General features: G+C 38.3%; 1 protein-coding gene across 1 annotated transcript in view; it reads right to left on the bottom strand.

Moving 5' to 3' along the window:
• Positions 1 to 230: 230 nt before the first annotated feature.
• Positions 231 to 11,416, bottom strand: part of LOC117550984 (gamma-aminobutyric acid receptor subunit pi) — a 159,289-nt gene continuing 148,103 nt past the window's right edge. The window contains exons 7-10 of the mRNA XM_034223638.1: positions 6,731 to 6,868; positions 6,110 to 6,262; positions 5,439 to 5,629; positions 231 to 4,037 (exon numbers count right to left, since the gene is read on the bottom strand). Coding sequence (XP_034079529.1) covers positions 3,672 to 4,037; positions 5,439 to 5,629; positions 6,110 to 6,262; positions 6,731 to 6,868 — 848 coding nt within the window. The 3' untranslated portion in view covers positions 231 to 3,671. The remainder of the gene's footprint in view (positions 4,038 to 5,438; positions 5,630 to 6,109; positions 6,263 to 6,730; positions 6,869 to 11,416) is intronic.

The raw sequence follows: 11,416 nt of genomic DNA, 5'->3' as shown, positions 1-11,416 counted from the left end.
ACTCTGAATTATGCTGAGTCAGAGCAAATGGAGCTGCAGGAAATTAATCCTAACATTCTCCAACACTCCCGCTGGGACCTCTCGGCCCTATGATCTGGAACCCAGAAAAATACATTTGCATTTCTGTAGGCTAGCAAGTCCAACCCACTGCACTTCTAATTTAGATATTGCGGATATAGAAACAACTCTGTTAAATGATGCGTTCTTTATAAACCAATGCAACCAATACACACGTTAAACCTCTTTTATTGCTATCATTCATATTCATACATCGAATAAACATGCACAGTGTTACTATTTATTTACAACATGTTAAGCAAACCGATGCCTATATTAGCATAGTATATAAATACATTTCACATGAAGATATCCCAGGAATTGTGAGGTTGGAAGCCAACGTCACCTAGAGGCGCTAATTAGACACTCAACACAACAGGAAAGTAAGGGCAGTCCAAGGGTAGCCATTTTTCTGTTTCAAAAAGTCCCATATGCCATAATGTTCCGTTTCATAGCTAACATTCTGAAGTACTCTCATCTTCCTTAGGTTTTTGTTACCATCTTAATGCTGATCAGTCCGAGCAAAGCAGCACTGATAATACAGTAGCGACCGTGGAGCCATCGGACAATTGCTTCTCTTGAGCTTTGTGTATGGACTTCAACACAGAGTGAACACAATGTTCTATGTGGTTGCTCTTAGGATTCTTTGGCTCCATATTGGCATTCACTTCTTGTACCGTTCACTGAGAAGATGGCTATAAAAACTACAACTGCAGGCATGATGTATAAAACCTGACCGTCTTGGTCTTCTTACATGAACCTTTTTAATGGGTCAGTGCTCACTGACTTCCACAGAGCAGCTCAAAAGCAATGAACAGTGCAACTGATCATTTCTATTAGATTCAAATAACAAAAAATGAGAACAGGAGTTTGAACGTCCTGCACTTGTGTGTCCACCTTTGGCTTTATTACCGATCTGGTCCCCTCAATAGCCTCAACTGAGTATTTTATGATGAGTCTTCTCCATCATATGTAACTAAAAAGAAATTCAGCAAAGCAGAATAAACAAAAAGTTGCACTTGAAAACCATGCAGTAAGAACAAACATAAATTCCACTTTTCTATTTTCATCAGGCAAGGAAAGCCGTTAAATTGTTTGTAGTTGATGAAGCAATGCAGATAAAGAGGAACATATAAACGTTTTTAAAGACCATGACAATGACGTCAATAGATATTACCAATTTAGATTATGTTCAATACATATCGAATGTTGTTAAAATTGAAATGGAATGAGTGAGTGTATGTCACACAGTCACAGTAATAATTGAATACATCAATACATAATCATGCATCTCTGTTGTTAAACTGAATCCTGTTTCTATCTGAAAGTAAAGTGTCATGTTTATCTGCTTATTGACTGCATGCTATTTCAAAGTTATCCTATCAATAACGAACATGATTAACATTTGAAAATTCTCTTCAAGATCTCCTAGGTAAGGAACTAAAGGGAAACAAAGATGCTCCGAGGAGCTGTTATAAAGTTTGATTAAATGTGTTTTTATGTTATGAGTAATTAATCCTCTGGATTGTAATCTTTGGCTCTTTGGTTCATGCCATTTGTTGCAAACATACTGTATCGCCTGAACTAAAAGACTCAAAACTCGCACAGTGAAATATGACGGCATAGAAAACTGAGCAGAGAACCGATACCTCAAGCATAGCATATCCAGGCTGTTCTCCATTTGGATAATGCTCAGATGATGACATCGTATTGAAATATTTTGGCAATTTCATTCGTATTCAAATCATTCTACAAAGTCTATCACCTCAGGTTCTGACTACTGCTTTATATTTTACAAAAGCACACTGAGAAACACTACCAGCAGACCATGCTACATGAATCACTACCTGTCTTTCGAGGTGTATATATCCACAATTTTAACACCTGACCAATTGGTATGGAGAGTGTTAGGAGTAAATTGTTAAATAAAACATAACGATATGCACAATCATATGAATAAACAAACATTAATTAAAAAATTAAAAACTAACACATTTTACATTATTAATAGGGCCTTCTTTCCCGAAAATATATGTACAGAAAACCGAGAGACTAATAAGTTGTTAATCTCCTTTGAAGGTTACATGACATAGCCTACATAATATGATGTTTGTTAATTTTTGTTAACATCTATTTGCAAGTCAAGAAATTGGCATTTTGTTGTTCTACTGTATGTAATGCTACATGAACAAACAATGCTACATGTTTTTTCGCTTCCCCATATTGTTTGTGAAATAAGGTTGCAAGGGGTTCTCTCAATTGTAAAAATTATAAATAAAAACAAATGTAAACTTGATTTAGCAAGCTAGCTAACACTGGCTCCTCAAAAAGTAAACAAGCCAAGCTAACAACATTTTCCTAGCTAGCTAGCTAGCTTGATAGGTAACATATTATAGCCATGTCAAGCCAAATAGTAGGATAGGTCATCTCCAACTCTTTGCACAGTTATATCAATTACTTTAGCTTTGTTTTGTCTAAAGCTTTGTCTAGTCGCTAGCTTGTCAAAATTCTGTGATGACACGTGAATCTTGCCTGAGGCTTAGAGTTAAAAAAAAATATGAAAAGATGTGTTGTTTGTGTAAATGTCATTATAACAAAAGTAGGTTTTAAAAAATAAAAATAATAAAATAAAGGGTATGATATATAGTTGAAGTTAAAAAACTATTTCAGAATGTGTTAAATAAATGAACCATACTAATATATTAATTAATATGGTTATATATTGATTACGTGCATTTTGTTGTTCAACATATTGTGGTTTCATTCCCTTCCTTGTGAAACTGCAGGACAGATTCGGGAGGACACGTGTACTAATACTGTTCACGCTCACACAACTGAAGGGATCAAAGGCCACTACATTTATAGTGTCAATGAAACAAATAAATGCAGGCAGAGAGAGATAGCACTGCTTAGGGAACTAAAAATAACTCTTAGATGTACGAAGAACAAAGAGAGATTTCAACAGCGAATGGAAGTGTCCGTCCTTGAGAGCCTGGTTAAACTAACAGTCTGTTGAGTTATTTCTCTAGCTTGTATTTCTTTTTAATCACTCTTCTCTCATCCATTAATTTATCTATTTCCATCTAAATGGTACATCTGCAGGCAGAAATGGAAGATGACATTGTACAAATAATTAATCCATCCTCTGCATATTCTGTCATACAGCCTTAGATTACAGCTCCATCCTCTCCATGTCTGACAGTAACTACCTGCACGGAGATTTGCGTAAAATAAATCATACTACAGAAAAAAAAGATGTAGACTGCCATGTTTTCCATTGCAAGCAATTTTCCTCTCAACGTATATCAGCATTGATTACATCTTACCCTGTCAGTGTTACATTATCCTATGTTAACCAACACCAGCCGCATTACATTTAAAGCAATGGCTCAATCCGAGTTCACATTAATATTTAAAAATTGAGCTGTAATCATAAGCATTTCCCAGAAAACCTGTGCGAGAATTCCACTTCGCTCATGAATCCAAATGCAGAAATAATACACACTCATCTCAAAACACACCTAAATAACGCTTACTGTACATATACATACAGTAAAATACACTTATAGTTTACAAACACTCTCTCTGGGAAACGGGCTGCACTCGAGCTGATGCTAAAAGTACAGATAATATGTCCAGTAGAGCAGGTTAACCATGACAAAAGAGAGGGGGAAGGTGACTCTGGAGTAGTTGTCTATGTGGTGGGGGTTCTCCACGGTACAGCATGTAAAGGAGCGCAGCACTTTGCGGACCGTGGCCAGAGCAGTGAGGCACCAGTGGGTGGGCTCTGGGGGGGGCGCCTCGGGCTTCGGCTCGCTGCCCGAGGGGCTGGACGGGCTAACAACGAGTTCTAGGGAGGCGGGAGCCGGGGTCTGAGTCGCGGCAGCCTCCTTGCGTCTCTTGGCCCTGTTGTGGTTTGAGATGGTGGTGATGATGCCGTTCATTTCGTCGTCCAGGTCGTGCATGTGGTGGCCGTAATGCTGGGAGACAAAAAGAGAATGAGATTTGAACTGAAGTCAAAATAAGTTACATTCAGATTTGAGAGAACTTGTTCAACTTACCCCAAAATGCTCATGATGACATGATGTTGATGACGAGGAGGACAATGACCACCATTATGAAGACAATGACTGTGACCACAACAACAGCAATGACTCCAACAATGAACAGTAACACAGGAAGGACATGCACATGGCAGGTCTTGAGTTGCCTTCAGTTGAGCTGCTTTTTCGTATAATAAATAATACAAATAATAAAATAATACATGTGTTATGAAATAAGCAACCAAAATGGGTTTCTTACAAAGACAGCTGTCATTTCATAATATATTTTAAAATGTTTTTATTGTTGTGTGGATCAGGGTTTCCGCTAGGATTCTTTCTCGCCGGTCAAATGTCCGGACAGAATTTATTTTACCAGACAAATTTGAAACTTACCGGTCATGTTTCAATAATGATAATAATAATTGTGTAGCAGAGTTTCCGTTAGCAGGTAATTACCGGACTATGACCGGATATGCTGATGTTTAAAACTCAGTTAATGGGAGTCATTTTTATATCGCTTCAGTTTATAATCGTAACAGATGGAAGAATTCAGATTCATTTTTCAATAAATGATTCCACAAACAACAAACAACATTATTATTACATTCAAACAAACTAATTGTAGTAGATGAAGTACATTATTCAAAAGTTTACATTAACTTTGAATAATAACACGGGAGAAACGGATCCTCTCTTTTCCCCTCTCCCTCTCTCCTGACAGCCCGTCAGTTTCTCATGCAGCTCGCTAAACAGTGGGCGGGGCTTCAGGTGATTATGCAGCAGCTGATCTGATCTCTCTCTCGGGTCCGGTTATACTTCACTCGCGTTTATGTCCATATCGATCAGATCCAGCTCTCCTGATCGGCCTTTATGGAGAGCACAGATCAAACTATTAAGAGTGAATATCGGCCGATAATGACTGGCGGCCGATCGATCGGAGCCTCCCTAATTATTAGCGGACATTTTGACCGGCAGGTTTTGAATTTACCGGTTTTTATTACATTTTACCAGCTAAAAACAGGTAATTACCGGCTAACGGAAACCCTGGTGTGGATGTATTACCTAATATGGATGTTATTACACAATATTTGGCAACCTAGAGTCTTAAAAAAAGTAACACAAAGCGATTCCCTGTCACTTATTAAAAACATTATCATCCAAACTTGATACTTATCCCATTGAGGGCACCAATTGTATAACAGATGGGACGTGTGCATCACGTTACACAATATTGTGTTTTTATTTCACATCACATGCAGGAACTAATGGCATTCCTGAAACTCAGTTTAGTGGGTGCCCTTTTATCAGGTTATAAAACAGTATGCATGAAGGTCTCACCATGAAGATGTGTGAGTCCATGTGACTGAGGCTGCAGAAGTGCGCCACGGCGTACTCGATGAGCGCTCCGAAGATGAAGCTGAAGCAGATTCCCAGGTAAACATCGATGGCCTTGATGAAGCAGTTGGCATTGGGCAGTGACGTCCGGGCTCCCATCATCAGAGTGGTCATGGTCAGGACCGTGGTCACACCTGGAGCAAAGAAACACAGAATATAACATTGTTAAGCAACCTTTATTTTGATCAGTTGTTATATTTTTCCAATCTGCCTTTCTCACTATACTTTAAAAAAGCCAACATTAAATTACAAGAGGAATTCTGTCTGTGCTGTCAAAGCTTATTTTTAATTTCATTATTTTTAAGTGAGCATTGACCTCACCAAAATGTAGTCCCTTAAATCCAGTGTGCTTTTTAAGGTTTGAGAATGGTGTGTTCTCAAGCCCCCTGTGGTAGTGGCAGATTTAATTCAAGGCAACATCTAAGTTTGAATGTTCTCACTTAAAAACACCAATCTCACAGATGCTCTCTTCAACATCTCAGCCCTTTAAATATCCGAACCAACAACTGTGCTCACAAAAGGAGAGTAAAATATATCTCCTCTTTGTGTAGCCATACAAATAATTTTACTAAAGAGAAAACATCAGGGTAAGAAACATGTCTTTGTATTCGTACCTATACAAATGCGTGCTGGAACAGAGGACAGGGAGATCCAGAAGGAAACCCATGAGAGGACAACAAGCAGGCTGGAGGGGACGTAGGTCTCCAGGATGAAGTACAGAATGCTTCTCTTCAGCTCAAAGTGGAACACCAGCCTCGGGTAGTTGCCTTGGGACAAAAGGACAAAAGTGTGTCAATGTACAGTATTTCACAACAGAAACATGTGGTATGTATCGGATATGTTACCTATATATATTACTGCTGTTTTATTTTTTACATCTGCGTCATGTCTGTTTTTATTTTCTGTCTTTTTGTGTTTTCCCACCTTTTTGATTATCGGAACTGGCCTTAATAGTTCCACCTTTCCCCCAATCAGCTCTGCAACCACCTGCCCTCCTGTACACCTACACTTTATCCCCTCATTAGTTCAGATTCTATTCAAGTGCTGGTTTTCTGTTAGTCTTGGTTGATTGTTGTATCATGTTCAACGTGAAGTTATATTCTGTTTGTTTTAGCTTGCCATGTCTGGATTAAACCTAAAATAGAGATATTTTCTGTTAACTCATCATTTGTCCTGCATTTGGCTCCAACCCCACCCCACTACATGTGACATTGAGAGATGAAGGTCATTGTTACCAGTTTCATAGACGGCCTCTGAGACAGAAGTGTAGTGATCCTCTACGGTGTACTGGGCCAGCTGTAGGGTGTCCAATCCGCTGACAGACTCGTTTCCTCTGGTCCAGTAGAACATGATATCATTGATGTTGTAACCCCCTGTAGAAATGAAAAAGAGATGGAAATCACCTTCATACGTAGATTACAGAAAAATTATCTAAAGTAGAAGTATTCAATGTATTTTTATTAAAATCTAATTGAATAAGGATGTCAAAGTTGTAATATGTTGTTTATATTGAAGAACACACAGAGAATTATCACCCAAAGTTCCTCTCAGCTCTACTTAAAGACAGTCTAAGGCTGGACTTGAACTGTTTTTCTGTTTGATTGCCTGCTGTTTTGTACTACTGATGTGTTAAGCTGTGGCTAGCTGCTTTAAGCTCTGATCAACCCACAGTACACTATCTCGTTCATCATAAGGCATCGTTAGCAACCAGCTGTACACAAGGCTTAATAAAAGCAGATTGAATGGCTGAATTCCAATCTGCACCCACGTGTCCACAGCGGCTTTTTTGGACATTTCTTACAACCATTCAGTGCTTGAGTGGCGTGCCACTAGGCTCCTGTTTGGACAAATGCTTGCAGTCAGCTCCCAGATTCCCAATGGACCAATGAGGTCGCTCGTTTGGAAACTATTTAACATTATATGACAACAATAGTTAGCCCGTATGTACTTCTGAAAACATTTGAGGTGAAACGCATTCCATGGAGTCAGGAGATGCAGCGAGTTGTGCTGATGGCCCTTGACTTGCATAAATGGGACACCTGGCTGTGAAATGCACCGTGGTATCATCAGAATGAATTGCCCGGCTGCTTAGTGCTGATCCTGTTGACACATTCCATGAGGACTGAACGCTAATAAATGTCAGTGAGGAGCTACAAGGGGCGAAATGGTATAGCTACGAATGGTACAACACTTTGCTGTGACGTATTTTGTTACTTTGTCAACACCAAAGCATGTTATGTACAATTTGAGCTTTCACGCTTTATTGGAAAACCACATTTTAAGCTAAATAAAAATAAATAAAACTTGGATATGAACCCTGGAATATTTTCAGGCACAAACAGGACATTTTCGCTGAATTTGACAGAAAGTGTATTGTATTATAATCAACAACTCCACCTTTGGGCAATAATAAAAGATACGGTTTGAGTAAAACATTATGCAATATAGCTCATATGCTTGCATTCCTCTTATTTGATGTTTATACAGTATACAGTATACACTACCATTTTAAATCCTTAATGTAAATGTAGAGTCTCTGTATACATTTCATATGCAAGGCTAAACACCCATGTGCCTCTCCTCCTTGTTTACCATGTTTTATGCTTCCAGGCCTCCCCTAGTAAACCCTTGTTTTCATAATGCTATGAATTGTGAGTAATTCCCTCAGGCAAAGCGTTTATGTATGCAGACTTTACGGAGTGTGTATAAAGGGCTCAAAATGTCTGCCAGCGAGCCCTTGTTGCAATGACACAGTACAGTACGGCCGCCCGGAGCCCTCGCACATTAAGTGGGAACTCGCCTCGAAGTCTGTGAGTCAACAACTGACTCATGTGTCAAATGGCCACAAACACAAGTCAGATAATTGCTTATGTTGTCAGCTGGATGCACACATAGGCAGCAGTTACCTAACATGTTCTCTGAAAGTTTATAAGGTCATAATGTTAGTTTTACAGGTAAAACATATTTTCTTGTCCTGATGCAGTTGCCGTGCTTGTATTGATCTCAAGCTCGAAAATGACATTCCCATAACAAATGACCATAATCTTCACTGCTAAAACGTGTACATTAATAATCTTTTTTCTCAAAGCAATGGTAAACCTGTGAGTTGGATGTAGAAAAGTCAGAATCAATATATAGATTTTTTTTATTTTAAAGTAAATTCAGATTGAACATAGTAAAAATATGTAAATGATAGTGTCCGTCCAAAAAACAACCATTGCTTATAGTGAAAACCACCCTTGAATGATGGGATATTAGACTAAAAGCTTTAGTAATCCAAACTATAACATGTAATAAGTACCCTGTATCAAGATTGATGCAAAACAAGTGAAACTAGACCTTTTTAGAGAGGTTTAGAAAAACAAAACACTTCTGGGCTCATTTGGGTGGATTTTCCATATCTCTGGAACCCATCGGTCAATTTTGATGATTGACACCTGTTTTGAACCGTTAGAGCCAATAGAATCAAGGGGAAGTTCCTAAAATCCATCTAAACATTACCCATTGGTGATGGAGTGACGCGCAGCCAGAATGCCCAAAACCGGAAGCTGGGTTGCAGCTCTCATAGCTCTCAGCTTGATATGAAATCTCCGTTTTTGACATAAATCTTATGATGGATTATCAGTAATCATTTCAAAGTGACACAGACACATTGAATTAACCTTCAGCAGCGTTTTTATCATTTTAATGCCATTGAACACAACTTTTGATCAGAAAAACAGCAAAGGTAAGACGTTTTGGCCGTTTTGGCTCCGTAAAGCTAAGTTGTGTGTTATCTGGATTTGCCTTAGCTGCGGTGAGTTTTGTCGCACAGTGATGATACTTATACCTCTGGAATCTGTGGAATCTCAGCTTTCATATGATGTTTTGTTTGTGCAGATCCGATAAGTAATACAATATTTCTACCATGAGTTCTGTGCTAAGTGCGTTAGCATCTTTTAGCTTAGGGCTAATTCAGAGGCTTGATATTACCCTTGTGTTTCGTTTAGCTAACAATTGTTAATATTATCTGATCGATGACTTTCTTCCCGTTAAGTGGGTATGACACATTCATAGTTTGTTAAATGTTAAGAAGCCCTCAGATGCTGTTTCTTGCAAGATGTTGCGTTTTGTACCGGGGGCATGGGGCTTAACTGGTTAATGGTCTGCATGTATAGCGCTTTTTCAGTCTTTACGATCTCTCACAATGCATTGAAATATAAGTCAATTACAAAGGCTGCCATACAAGGGGCCACTTGCTTATTCACATTCCTTCGCACATGGTTTGCCATGCCATTGGGAGCTGCTTGGGGATAAGTATCTTGCTCAAGGAAGTCATTTAAAAATGTTGCCATTTTTTAGGCTTTATAACAGTTTATTTTATTTGCATATTGACTGGATAATGTGCCACTTAATTTGTGTTTTACAACACTCTGTATTGTTTGTGTTTATTCGTTGTAACATTGTTCATGCTGTCCTCTTGTCCAGGTCGCTCTTGAAAAAGAGACGTTAATCTGAATGAGACTTTTTACCTGTGTTAGAAAGATAGTGCTTCAATACCAGGATACATGTATTTATTATCCTTGCAAGAATGGAAGTAGTCATCACATACAGAGCTGCATGGTAAAACTAGTTCCCTGAATAGTGTCCTTGACATGCTTATACATAAGAGAGTGTTACAGTCACAAGATGCAGAATACTGGTTCAAAGCAGTATTCAATGTTTAGCTCAGATAAGCTAAGGCCTGTATAATCAATAAACATGACAGTCATATGTCTATCTCCATAGAGGCTGAATCATCATGTTAATCGTTGACACATAGCTATCATATGCCTAAAACAGTGTGTCCTGACGCTCTTCTATCATACATCGGATCCTGTTACGTACACAGCATAGGGCCTTTGTTATCATGTGCTACTAAGATATTAGAAGAGAACATTAAGTATTTTCCCAACAACCTGGTTAAATACAGGATATATAATATTGTATCCAGTTATGTCAACAATTTCCAAAAACTGATTTGTGTTCAACATGATTAATAAGGAAATAGCTGACTAATGTGCAACCAACATGGCTGTGTTAGTTAAATTCAACATTGTCTGGTCAACTTGGATTTAATTGATAGGTAGGTGTGCTGTTCTCTATACTGACCAATACAAATTCAACACAATTCAGTCTCATTTGCCTTACTTAACCGTGGCAATAATTCCAACATAAAGATATGTTATCATACTGGCTTAACTCACTTGTGTACATGTAACTTCACAGTTAGACTTATGTAACTCAACTATCTTCATTAAAGTCTAAGAAAGAGGCAAAACAAAGAAAGCTGGTAAAAGTACTGTAATAATGATGTGATGATGATGATGGTGATGATGATATAGATGCAGCATTAACGGTTACTAAATCCCAAGGTATGGAGGGAACAGATGCAAATGTTAATTGCTTTGCTAAAGTCTGATCATTTCATGGTTGAGTTGTTTGGGATTGCAACCCTTACTGGGAGGTAAATTCCCTCTAATGCTAAATATCAGCATGAAAAATAAACACTTGGCAACATCTGAACATCTAGTTTAAGAAGCTATTGTTCCTCTGGGTTCACCAACACTAAAGTACTGTATATTTGCCATTAAAACAACACAACACTTTGAAAAAGAATAATCAGGTTTCATGTAATTACAGTCCCAGTGCAAACAGACTATTATTCCATTATTCACCCTAACCCAGTCTGACGTAGAGGATTTGCTAATGGAAATGCATTTGTGGTGTTCATGTTCACTTCAAAGCAAAATGTGCTGATGAAGAGCTTAACTCTGGTATCATGGCAGACTAATCATGCATATTGCACCGGGCTCCAGAGAGCCCGATAACCCAAATAAGAAGCCATGTAAAATGAATCTGGTCAAACATCATTGTGCTATTGAAAGCAATTTCACACTTAG

Source organism: Gymnodraco acuticeps, unplaced genomic scaffold, assembly GCF_902827175.1.
Source record: "Gymnodraco acuticeps unplaced genomic scaffold, fGymAcu1.1, whole genome shotgun sequence".
NCBI lineage: Eukaryota > Metazoa > Chordata > Actinopteri > Perciformes > Bathydraconidae > Gymnodraco > Gymnodraco acuticeps.
Note: the sequence above shows the minus strand (reverse complement) of the source record. Positions and strands in the feature narration are given on the sequence as shown.